Source organism: Plectropomus leopardus, chromosome 8 (genome assembly GCF_008729295.1).
Source record: "Plectropomus leopardus isolate mb chromosome 8, YSFRI_Pleo_2.0, whole genome shotgun sequence".
NCBI classification, from domain to species: Eukaryota; Metazoa; Chordata; class Actinopteri; order Perciformes; family Serranidae; genus Plectropomus; species Plectropomus leopardus.
Genome location: NC_056470.1, coordinates 23,689,119 through 23,702,301, shown reverse-complemented (window position 1 = coordinate 23,702,301; position 13,183 = coordinate 23,689,119). Strand labels below are relative to the sequence as shown.

General features: G+C 40.8%; 2 protein-coding genes across 2 annotated transcripts; both read left to right on the top strand.

Moving 5' to 3' along the window:
- Positions 1-428: 428 nt before the first annotated feature.
- Positions 429-2,375, top strand: trh (thyrotropin-releasing hormone). The gene is made up of 3 exons (XM_042492195.1): positions 429-504; positions 995-1,202; positions 1,651-2,375. Exons 2-3 carry the CDS (start codon positions 1,013-1,015, stop codon positions 2,259-2,261), a joined length of 801 nt encoding a protein of 266 aa, XP_042348129.1. The 5' UTR covers positions 429-504; positions 995-1,012; the 3' UTR covers positions 2,262-2,375.
- A 4,032-nt stretch (positions 2,376-6,407) lies between these two features.
- On the top strand, positions 6,408-12,886 carry LOC121946803 (rabenosyn-5). The gene is made up of 11 exons (XM_042491563.1): positions 6,408-6,488; positions 7,706-7,991; positions 8,322-8,450; positions 8,602-8,702; positions 8,824-8,869; positions 8,969-9,130; positions 9,238-9,506; positions 9,691-9,761; positions 9,877-9,963; positions 10,067-10,169; positions 10,281-12,886. Exons 2-11 carry the CDS (start codon positions 7,829-7,831, stop codon positions 11,460-11,462), a joined length of 2,313 nt encoding a protein of 770 aa, XP_042347497.1. The 5' UTR covers positions 6,408-6,488; positions 7,706-7,828; the 3' UTR covers positions 11,463-12,886.
- Positions 12,887-13,183: the final 297 nt, after the last annotated feature.

Here is a 13,183-nt window from a genome sequence, read left to right as displayed (position 1 = left end):
CATCTGAGGGGGAAAAACAGTGAGAAGACAGAAAAGGAACCTGCTATAATGGGACTCAGTATATAAAAGATCTGAAATAATGTAACGATATTCATCCACACAAAATAAATATTATTTAACTTAAAGAAAAAATAGACTGAATAAACGACTTGTCAAACAAGTCACACTTCCTACGACTGAATTCATCTTATACAGTCTTGTATATTTCCTGCTGTCGATACTTTTTGATTTTTCAAATGACAAATTGGGCAGCGGCCCCTGTTGGGCGATCATTCGCCACATCCAGTTGCGCACGACTTGATGACATCAGTGTGGACGCGGGATCCTGAAAAATGACTCCAGCGTTGGTGTGACGACAGTGACCGGTGAGTATAAAAGCTGAGAGGGGAAGTTATCAGCTCATACCTCCAGACTTGGCCTTTACGGGTCACCAACCGCTGCGAGAGGCTGAGAGCAACTACCATCACTGTGCGCTCAACAGAGAAGACTTTGGATACTTCTCAGGTCAGTTTGGCGCACTTAAGAATAAACCCTTATACAAAGATAACATGTATTTTTTGGAGTTAATGGATCTGTTTCATCATATCTGCGTAGGTCAAATTTATTCTGCATTATTAAGATTTATTTCGGAGTTGTTGTTTTTTTTGATAACTCGACATTCTTTTTGCATCGCAAAACAAGTTCAAAATGTTGCTGTTACGTTGAAATTATTCCACTCGCTTCCAATGCAGATTCACTTGTTTTTTAATATGTGTAATTGGTCAGAGTTTTTACGTCCTTTTTGCAGTTTGCACTGGTCAAATTAACTCCTCTAATTGTCTTGCATGTATTTTCAGAGAAAGAAGACTTTGGTTCTTGCTATCGAATCAAATAGCTTAAAAATCAGTTACTGCAGTGGAGCCATGTGTTTAGAAAGTTCAGCTTGCCTTTTTATATTGCATTTAATCTCATCAACAACGTATTTCCCATCGACCATGATCTATTTCTTCATCAGACGTCCAACTACATTACCATGAAGTCGACATGTCTGCTCATCTTGGCTTCTCTCGTGGTCTGCAACTTGACGCTGTCTGGAGGACAGGGCATCCCCGCTGACGAGGAGACTGACGGGAGGACCATAGACGACATCATACTACAGAGAGCAGAAAGTCTCCTGTTACGGTCCATTCTCAAAAAGATGCAGGATGATGACGGCAGAAGCGGTGCGTAAAATGCATCTGATGGATCCATTTTATGCAAAATATTGACTTGATGCACAATATTGCCAATTAATGCTAAAAGAGCTGAATTTTCAGCTTTAAATTTGTTTTTAATTCAATTTACCGTGACATTGATATACGGGCTATTTGTCTCATGGTTTATCTGAAAATCAAAGTGGCAACATGTTGTAGCCCTTTGGGCTTTACGCGCACTTTTGGATGTTTCCCTGTTAATCTGAATTATCATAAAAATGATTGAACTTGTGTTTTCAATCATACAAATGCCAAAGAATCTTCCAATTCAAAATAAAGTAAGGATATGTCCTGTATATAGAGAATTTCTACAACCAATTACACTCGTCTGTGCGCAATTTACGCACGACAGAACAGAGATGTTTGAAGTAGACTTGGTATTACATGAAGTAATCTAAATGTTTTTTTCTGTCTCCAGAGGGATCTTCCTCTCAGATAGAGTGGGTGACAAAACGACAACATCCCGGTAAGAGATACAGCGAGGCTTTGGAGAAGCGCCAGCATCCGGGGAGGAGAGAGGAGGACGAGGATGAACAGTACTTAGACGTTCAAAAGAGACAGCACCCGGGCAAACGCGAAGAAGAAATGCACTCCTTCATGGAGAAAAGGCAGCACCCGGGGAAGCGCTCCACGATGGGACACGTCTCTGAAAACCCCGTCGTGCTCCTGAGTGAACTTTCAAAACGACAGCACCCGGGGAAGCGCTACCTGGTGCTGCACAGCAAACGCCAGCACCCAGGTAAGCGCCACCCTGAGGATGAGGACTTCGATGGGGACTGGGATGTGGATGGAGACGAAGACCTCGTTGACCTGGAAAAGCGTCAGCACCCCGGGAAAAGGTTTTGGGATAACTCCAGTCCGGATTTGGGCACAAACAGTCCATGTGACGTATTGGACGCTACGAGCTGCAGCAAGACCAGTTTGCTGCTCGACTTTTTAGACAACATTAACAAGAGCCACGCCGAGGAGAAGAGACAACACCCTGGGAAAAGGTTTGCACCCGAAGAGGATTTAGTGGAAGGAGAGTAGGATAAACACAAGTCTGGTGCGCGCGTACTGCTGTATTGTAGACAAATTAATGTGTAAATGAAGTGACCATAATGAATTATTAAAAACGTAAAAAGAATTCACATCATTTAATCTTTTGTGCCACAGTTTTTCTTTGGCCGACACTTACTGTATCATCATCGCAAATCCTTTATCTGGTGTTGGTTTCTTTGGAGAGCTTGTGCATAAATGTCCTCTAAACTGACTATAACGCTGTAAATACGGTTTTCATGAGAGTGCCTGCCTTATGTTGACTTTATTGATAAATTATTGTTATAATTATTAAGTATTTATTGCTTTAATTAGGATAATTATGCTAAAATCAAGTCCAAGAATGCAAGTACTTGTCCACTGGCTTTTGCCATGTTGCCTCTGTGAGGCAGCACGCGCTCGTCAGTGCAGCACCTGTTTCAGTGAACGTTAGCTTTGCAGAGGAAATCCTTTCATTGATTAATTTGTGTTTCTTTTCTACCTATGTAAAATATAATGAATACCACAGCAAATAAAATGTGTCACTGATTATTTTTCTACACATTAGTGCATGGATTATTTAACCCAATGTTGTAAACTTAAAGCTACCTTTGCCTTAACCACCAATGTTTTTTGTTGGACAATAAAACGCATTGGTAAAAACGTATGGCAGTTGCAGTAATTCATGCCTTAGTGCACTATTAAAGTCTATTAAACTGTTTATTTAACCCAACAGGTCTAATTAGTGTGTGGTTTAACAAAGCAGTCACTCTGCCTAGCCTCATCTACCTTGATGAATTAAATTCAATAGCAGACAGAGTGTCAGGATGCCTTCTCTCACTTTAATTGGGCTCATTCCATCAGAGCAGCTGCCCACAGGCCTGATCAATATGTAGATTATTCATGGAGCACGTGAGGTAGAGATAGAGACTTATAAGGCTCCACTGAACACACGACTTTCAACTCCAGGTGTAACACTTCAATGCACTGACAAACAAGCAGGTAAAAAAAATGCACATTTTAAGATATACAGGAATAATTCCATATGAATTATATTTCATGCATGAACCAGAAATTAGGGCAGAAGGCAATAGGTAAATTTATGCATATGATTCAGATGAATCCTTTGGGAGTGTATTTTATATTTTGCCATACAGTATGAGGTTTTGTGCAAAAGCCTATCTGTGAACACTATGATAGTTAAACACACACACCCCAAGACACACTGCAAATAATCTGTGGACAACATTCTTAGTCTGTAAACCCTTAAAATGAAAGAAAAAAACATCCACAAACTCAATTCTGTGCAAAAATCTGTATGATAAAGCATGCTTCTGATCAGAGACCTTCTTCAAGGCATAACCAGTTTACAATGCAGCAGTATGAGAGGTTCAAAGAGCATCACTTGATTGATCCTCAACTGTATTGTGTTTTTTTTCATTATTGTTTTGGGAATTACACACTAAAATGAGCAAATAAACCAAATATGAATAAATGAATGAATGAATGAATTAATGAATGTTTTACCACAGAGTCCCAGAAACTGAGATGTAAGCCAAATCAATACAAATCGTATAAAACTAAGCTGACCCTGGACATCAGCAACAACCCATTTTTTAAAAGTAAAAATTGCATTTTATTTTTGGTTTATTTTTTATATAGCTACTTTTTTCACTTATTTATTTTTCGAATTATTTCTGCTCATTCTTGTTGTGAGGCACTACCTTTACTTATGTTCTATCTAAGATTATTATATTTTGTTCGGCTTTCTGTCATTTTTTAAATTTTTGCTGTACCTTTCTGCTGTGTCATCATTCCACTGGTGACTTGGGGTCTGTGGGACAGGAAGGAGTTGGAATAATTGAGGTTTTGGGTTGGGTTTTTGATAAGTCTTTAAAAAAAAAAAAAAACACTACTACTTCTACTTTCTCTATGTACCACCTATTTTTTTCAATAAAATTGAAATATTAAACTAAATTGAAACTAATACACACCAAGGTTGTAAAACTTGATTTTGACAGGGCCATTCTCCACTCTGCTTCAGGGCAGGAATTCACCTGAGGGCCTATTTCAGGTCATATTTTAATGCATATTCCTGGACGAATTTGCAGTTAATTAACGTGTCCCAAACCAAGTGACTCACAGTGAACCCGAGGCCCCCTAGGGCGCTTTCCGTCTCTGCACAGAAACCTTGCATTTACGAAGATAATTTAACTTTTAGCAAGCACACTGCATTAGTCAGGACAAAGTTTTGAGCAGCCAAAACGGCTCATGTTCATGTTTCAAAGAGGTCATTAACGTCACTGAAACGGCAGACAGATGCCGAATCAATAACAAACGCAGGAAGAAACACAAAAGACACGATGCTGAATGATAAACTTACATTTTGGTCCAGTGTCGCGATGCAGGTGTCGCCCTCAGCGGGAGTTTGTTTTCCACTGCCATGATGAAGTAAGAAGTGAGGGGAAACATGAGAGAGCAGAAACAAAACATCGGGAGGCCACGAAGGACAGAATCTGGATAAATATTAAATGTACTGTGGGATTCCAGCTGATCAGGTTGGGATGTAAACAATGGCGGAAACCACCTGGATGGGAAATGTGCAGAGGAAGCACAACCAAGGTGTTGCACATATGTGGAGGCTCACAGTGCCGCCCACTGGTGAGGTGAGGTGCCGAAACTGGAAATGTAGGCCTGGAGGATCAGAGTGGAGAGACAGCTGCTTCGAGCTGAGGGAGTGAGACAGGTGCAAGTTCTACAATTCTACAATTTCATTATTATGACGATGATGTTTTTGTTATGAAGTTAAAGAACTTCCTTTAAAATTTTGAAAAAGACAGAGGGATCTAAATTTGATACTGAGTATTCTTGCACTTTCTGTTGACTAAAAGACTAAACATTTATCTTATCTGACTGTATGCATACCACAATGTTTTGGGATGTTCACATTTATATAGGAAGGAAAACTGAGCAAACAATTCAATTTCAGGGTACTTACATTTTTATATATTTTAATAATTATTTTTTTAATTATTATTATTATTATGGTACAGTAATTTTTTAACCATCTTGGACTGACTTGAGAAGATAAAGATAAGATAAAAATCCAGCTAAGAATTGTGTGTTTAGTACTTAGTCTCAGGTTTCTGCAGGCATATGGGGTGTATCCCCTTTTATTCAGGCGTGTCCTAACAGAGTATTGGGAAAAGGTGTAATACAATTTGTTGTGGTCGGCTTTAGGGAAATGGAAATGTGATCATAAATTATTAGATTGGGCTTAAATGTAGGTTTGACTTGGACGGGTTGCTGGAAATTTAAATTGTCAAGATATACAATGAATAAAATGATTGTGTAGACTTTAAATCCCACAATTCACTTTGAGTATTGAGACATTGGAGTTATCTAATCACCAAAGAAAAGAAAGTTGATATGTTTGAAATGTGACCATTTAGGCTAGTTGCATACAAGAGAGCTCATGCAGTGGTGGGAAGAACAATATGACAAGAAAAGACAGTTGAACAGTGAATTCAGGAAAACTGCCACAATAGCAGAAGTGCAGTATGATTAAGAGGATGGGCGGTAACAGAAGTGAAAAGCAGTACCCAGTTCAGTCCTATTAAGTTGGTTAGAAAAAGACATGAAGCTAAGATGATGGTGAAAATATATGTTCAGTTGGGCCTACATAGTTTAGGATAATTGACTGAGATAGGAAGGTGAAGAGAAACAGAGACAACATCCAGAAGAAGAACGGAAAGCCGATTTTCCATTCAGTTTAAAAAGGTGAAGAGTGTACAAGTTTAAAAGAGGTGAAGCGTGGACAAGTTTAAAAGAGGTGAAGAGTGGACAAGTTTAAAAGAGGTGAAGAGTGGACAAGTTTAAAAGAGGTGAAGAGTGTACATAATGCCTAATGAAAACAACTTTGGTTCTTTCTTGTTATTAACCAGTTTTAACTCATTCATCCAAAAGTTAAAATTGCTTTTAGTCTTAAAGTATTGGTATTTATGTGTGATAAACTACAAGATGAATTGTTTTGATAATAATAATAAAAATACAACAATATTAAAGCTATGGGACTAACACACCTGTGTGTTTCGTATCATTTGTCCCTCTTCTCTTCCCGTACCAACTGCATGCTAATCACATGATCAGGCAGGGCTGCTGCTGCTGCTGCAGCTGCTGTTGTCGAGCTGTCAAAGAGAGTACTAACTGTCAAACACGCACTTATTATTGGATTAATTTGTGAGTATGATACATCCATCGTGTTGATTACTCCTCGAGTATTTGTTTATTGAAGTTTGAAGTTATTTATCGCCGTGTTTTGAGCAACAAGATCAGAGGAACGATGACTAAAAAAAGCGAGGGCTGCTCCCAGTTAGCATCCTGTAGCTAACGTTATATTCTGTGCTCAGGCGGCTAACGTTACATAAATACTAAACTGTATAGCTTCAGCCATTGGGTAGTTAATATGCAAACATCAATTACTGATTAAAATAGTGATCGCTTGCAATCAGACATACTTATTGTCTTGTTTGTTTTGTTTTTCCACTGACTGCGTGGGTTGGACACAAGCTGGGTTAAGTCTTTGCTAACCAATATAACCTGGTAACAATGCCACGTTTAAACTTAATTTAGGGTCTTTTAGACATGCACGAGATCAAGAAAGCCCACGTAACTTTAACTCAGTGTAATCTTTGTAAAATGTTTGATGTGTAGGATTTGTCAGATTTATAAACTGTCTGTAGAGATGTTAGCTAGATTCTCAATGAAATGACATGCAGCTTTTTATGGGCAGTAAAGAGAGGGTGTAAATTTGAGCCTTTATACCAGCAATATTACATGATTATTAGCTACATTTATACAGCTGTAATAAACCATATTATACTATATTATACTGTGTAAGAATCAGAGTCCTCTGTTTTACTTTCAGCCAGATATTGCTGTGAAACTGTTTATTGTACTTACACTCCTGTCCTCCAAGTTTTAATCACAGTGCAGTAAATGATGCATTATTGCTAATCATTTTACTTTTCATATATATTTAATTTTTTTTTTCTTTTCTGATAATTTATTAGGAATAAAAAGATAGGGAGTGCTGCACTTGGTCATAACACAAGGTGTTGATGATCATAGAAAAACAGGTGCACCTCAAGAATAGGACAGTTAGTCACAAAAAACAAAAACACAGACTGTCCAGTTTACCTTGTGTAGACGTCCATGGTAGAAGTTGGCAGTCTCAACAGCATCTGAGGCACTCTGATCTTCATCCTACAATTTTAACTACAGTCAGAGTGCCTGATGATGCATTATTAGGTTTGTATAGTCAAACTTGGTTGAAACTTACATTGTTACTAGAATATGTGTTTAAATTACATTTTATTGCCTGAATATATCCTGGATTTCAAACATGGACTTTGTTAAATCTGTGTCACTTCAGTCTGCTTTGTCCTGCCTCTCAGTGTCTCAGGATTTTCTCTGACGTGATGGAGCTATTATGGGGTGGGTCACACACCCTGTGACATGTGGACCGAAGCAAGAATCTCCCACCTTGCATCTCTTCAACAACACAGTCGATCACTGTCATGGCCTCCAGTTATCCACCCCCCTTTGAGGGCACAAGTGAAGTGAAGGAGGGCTTTCTTTGCCCACTGTGCCTGAAGGACCTTCAGTCAATCTCCCAACTCCAAGGCCACTATGAAGAGGAGCACTCGGGGGACGACCACCATGTGAGGGGACAGCTCAGAAGTGAGTCACATTGATTGTACTTGTGGCCACTGCTCACAGCCACAATGCCATTTGAGTTTTTCATGTTTTACAGCAAAACGGCAAAAAAGAAAATATAAAGTCTGACTGTCTAGTTTAGCAAATAGACAGTGTGACCTTCTTGAAAAGCAGATTGTTGCCAGGATGAATTGGCAACTTACCTTGCTGCAGGGAGGAACAACAGGAAAATGATGAAATGTTGAGAGGAAGAATCTTGGTTGGAAACAGGCATGCGAGGGGATAAGCTCTCTGAAATATACAATGTTCTTGTGGACTTTGAGGTAGTTGTGTCCTGATTTTCTTTGTGCACAGGTTTGGTTCTGAAGGCAAAGAAAGCCAAAGACAAGTTGTTGAAAAGGGATGGCGACGACAGAACAGATACAGGCACTTATGTGTCCTTCTGCTGTGTGGACCCCTACATGTGGGAGCCTCAGGAGCTGGGTGAGCCTGTAAACTAGGTGGAAATAAATGTCCAATCTTCACCTTTTTGTTCATTGGTTAGCTAGCTTTTTCATATCATTTGAATAAAATTAATTATGCAGCAGCCCTCACACTGAACTCTTAAAGTTTCTTTTCTCGTTGCTTTTTGTAGGAGCAACCCGAAGTCACCTGGACTTCTTTAAAAAGCACCGGGCAGCCAGGATAGATCACTATGTCATTGAGGTCAACAAGCTCATCATCAGACTGGAAAAGGTATTCATACAAAAGCACAAATCACAACTCATTCACACCATAAATCACTGTTGTTGAAATTACATTTGTGATGTGCGGTGTAAGAGTGCCAACTCATTTGCGATAAAAACTGTTTTTTCAGTTGACGTCGTTTGACAGGGTCAATTCCGATGCAGCCAAAATCAGAGGTTTGTCCACATTTTCATTACAACGCTGACTCCTCTCAGTGTATGTTGCTAGGAATCATTTACCATTATACATCAACAAGTGTTCATCCTCCTTTACAGCCATTGAGAAGTCGGTGGTGTCATGGGTGAGTGACTCAGATGTCCCGTTCTGTCCTGACTGTGGAAACAAGTTCAACATCCGGAACAGGCGGCACCACTGTCGTCTCTGTGGGTCCATCATGTGTCGGAAGTGCATGGAGTTTGTCCCCTTGCCTTTGGCTCGTACGTATAAACAAAATCATTGCAAGCTAGAAGAAATCATTTAGCTGAGGTCAGGTTTCACCATGTGTGTCTTAATGCTGTAAAATGTTTGATTTGTCCGATTACAGAAAAGCTTATTAGTGGGACACGAGAGGCCCTGTGTGTACCTGGAAGCCCCCCTCAGTCCCAGTCTCCCCCTGCAGGAGGTGGCAGTGGTGGTGGTGGGATGGGCTCCAGGAGAGGCAGCATCAGCAGCCTGAGCAGCGTTACCTCCATGTTAGAAGAGAAGGACGATGAGAAGATTCGCTGCTGTCACCACTGCATGGACACGCTGTTGAAGAGACAGCAGAAACTGGAAGAAAAGGATCACATGCCGGATGTCGTGAAACTTTATGAGGTAAGATCAAAGTTCAAGATCAAAGGTAGGATCAAAGAAGATACAATGAAAAGAATTACCAGATTTTTCAGTCTGTTTCTTCTTTTGTTTCCACAGTTTACACTGTTGTATCCTTCCCGTCATTCAGTGTTTGTCTTTTGGGGTTTCCTGTTGTTCACTTGCTCTAAACTTGTCTTCCCGTCAGAGGCTGAGGATGTGCATGGAGAAGGTGGATGAAAGGGCTCCAGAGTACATCAAAATGGCCGAGTCGCTCAAGTAAGCCCCATTAAAAAGCAGTTATTTGATGAACATTTGTGATGTGAGTGAGAATCTTTGGATCTTTCTTGAATTTGAGGCATGTTACTTATCGTCATGGCTGTATCTTTCACAGCGCCGGAGAAACCACTTACAATCTTGACACTGCTGCTGGACTGAGGCTGGAAGTACAGAAATACTACGAATTAATCGATGCTCTGAGGTAGATGTTGGTCCTAAGTTTCAGTTTAAGGACTGCGCAAAAGTCTTCCATCATGCCTGGAGTTTTTAAAAAGATTCAGTAGAGTTCTTTGTTTTCTTCTCAGTAAGAAGATTTTAACACTAAGAGCAAAAGATGATCCACCACCGCATCCGAAGGCCCTCCAGCTGCAGAGGATGATCCGTTACACAGCCACGCTATTTGTCCAGGTGAAGATCAGACATTTCTCAGTATCATGACGCCTACAATGTCTTTCTTCTTTGATTGAGCCTCCCTTTTTCTCCTGAATTCACCTATTCTCCGTGTCCTCCCTGTTTCAGGAGAAGCTGTTAGGTCTCATGTCTTTACCCACTAAGGATAAATATGAAGAGCTGAAGGAAAAAAGGAAACAGGAACAAGAAAATAGACTCAGGCAGGAGTCTGAGAAAAACCGTCCACCCCCCAGTACCAATGGAGAGCTGCCACAAGCCCCTAGAGCTCCGCGCATGACCAAAGCTGGTGGTTGGTTGCCCTCCGCAGACTCCGTCCATACACGCGACGAGTTGCAGGACCCCCTCCTGCAACAGATCGAGAACATACAGTCATTCCTTCGCCAGGCCCGGGAGGCCCAGAGGACAGACGAGGTGGCCATATTGGAGGAGAACTTGCGTCAGCTGCAGGACGAATACGATCAGCAGCAAACCAGCCTCGCCATCGTGCTCTCCCAGAAGCTGGCTGAGGAGGAGAGCATGCAGCAGGGGGAGCTCCATCGTCTGGAAACCCGGGAAAGAGAGGAGAGGGAGCACTGGGGCCCCGCCGTGGGCTCCACCCAGCCGTCCATCACCTGGGAGAGGACTCTGGATATAAGTGGGACTGGGGGCTTCCAAGGAGAGGAAGATGCTGAAGCAGAGGAGCTGACTCCAAAAGCTGAAAGGAGTCCATCTTCTGTAAGGGCGTTCCCTGCTCTCACAAGCCAAGAGGAGTCGCCTCCCAGGCTGAGGAGCTTAGGGGGCCATGTAACCCCCCCTGGTGGTGAAGGACAGACTAGCGCCTCACTTAACCCTTTCGATGATGAGGACTCTACCCCCATTGAGGAGGATCCATCCAATCCCTTCTTTGAGGACATAAAGAGGGAGCACAAAGAGGTAACCAATGGGAAGAAAGAATACAACCCATTCGATGAAGATGAAGAGGTTGAGGAGGACAAACAGGCTGAGAGTGTACCCAGAAACCCCTTCGAGGAGGAGGACGACGACGATGCCGACACAGGTAACCCTTTCTTGGAGGCCTCTGGGAATTCTCCAGAAGTCTCAACAAACCCCTTTGACGGGGACGATGATGACGAGGTTCTCCCAGACTTGGACATGATAGAGGAGGAGCTGCTGCTGCAGCAAATTGACAACATTAGGGCCTACATTTTTGACGCCAAGCTGAGCGGCCGTCTCGACGAGGTGGAACTCCTGTCAGAGAACCTCAGAGAGCTACAGCACACCCTGCAGGAACAGAAGAAGAAGAAGCACTGACACCTTCCTGTCATAATCCCTGTGATTACCTGCTACTTACCAAGTCCTGCAAGGCTAGCTCACTTTACACGACTAATGAGCCCACTGCTTTAATTTGGGTGAGGTCTGATGCACCACGCAAAGATTAGACCTAAAATTAAAAATGTGCTATGGCTCAGGAGTCAGGAGTGACTCTCTTAATTTCCAAACATCCTTCTAAACCACTTATCCTGCACAGGGTCGCAGAGGGCTGGAGTCGATCCCAGCATGCACAGTTTCAAAGCACTGCAAATTAAAAACTGTTCAGGCATATTGCTGAAGATATTAACCCTGTTGCACCAGGGTAAACACGAACAATGGAAGACAGAAGAATGCAATTTAAATGATTTTTTTTCAGTGGGATGGTCCGATGGTTCTTTGGGGCGAGTGTGGTTGTATGATTTGGCTCTCTGGTGGAAGCTATGAACTGAGTCAAAATGTAATTGTGACCATTTAGGGAGCGATGAAGGGATTTGATGCTTGTTTCGTAATCTAACATTAAACAAAATGCGTACAGTTTTTTTTTTTTTTTTTTTGACATTTACAGTAATACTCCTTAAGACATATAAGACTTTAATGTATAAAATTGATGGAGTTGCATCGATATTTGTACTACGTGGTTGAACCTACAACTTTCTGGCAATTGAAGTTCTTGCTGTTCATCGAACCAAGACCAAAGAACCAAACCATGCATTAATGCTCTAACTGGGCCATGACAAATTATAAACACTGTCTGACAGTTTAATGACAAACATATGAATTTAGTTTGATGACCATATTTGGGCAACCTAGTGTTTAAAGGAAACTGATTATTGAATAGTTATATTATTCACAGGCTTAAAGGAATACTTCACCCACAAAATGGCTATTTGTTTATCAGTTCGTCAGACCTTGTTACTTTGAGTTTTTGAAGAGAGTTTTTTTCACACTCCACAGAAACATGGCAAACATTGATTGGATAAATGAGATTTGGAGTGTTTTCACGATATCAGAAATTCGAACTTCAGATACAATACTTATGAGATACTATTTTCAATAGCATGGGGAAAATTGACTTTGAGCACACATAATTTTGAAATTTTGTTAAAATATAACTATAACAAAGCTATAAAATGACAAGAATGACTTTCTCTTCTTACTACTGGACTGTAGTAAACATTAACAGTAATTAACACTTATTGTTGACATAAATGAAAACGGCATCATTTTGCAGTAGTGCACGTTGAAAAGCCTCTGAGATTGTAACACATTTAAACATTCAAAAGGCAACAAAAGAAAAAACAAAACAAAAATGTGCTGCAAAAGCCTATGACAGAGCAAAAAAAAAAGTGATGAGAGAGGAGGCGGGGCTGTGGGGACACTGCAGCAATCTGCGTGTGTCTACTCGCTCTTAAGGAGAAGAGAGCAAGAAAGTAGTACACATACATATATATATATAGTTCTGATACTGACATATATATATATATTCTGATACTGACAAAAATGAGTATTTAAACCATTTTAAATATTCATAAACAACATGTATCAACAAATCAATACGCTAACAAGTTGTGTGTGAGTTTGTGAACAGATAGTCTGATATGGTTTTGCTGTTAAATGTGATTCCCAATCAATCAATAGATCAATATGTTTGTCGTTTTCCGTGGAGGCATGCAAGAAAAACAGTTTTCTGCAAAAACTCAAGGTGAGACAGCATCACTAAC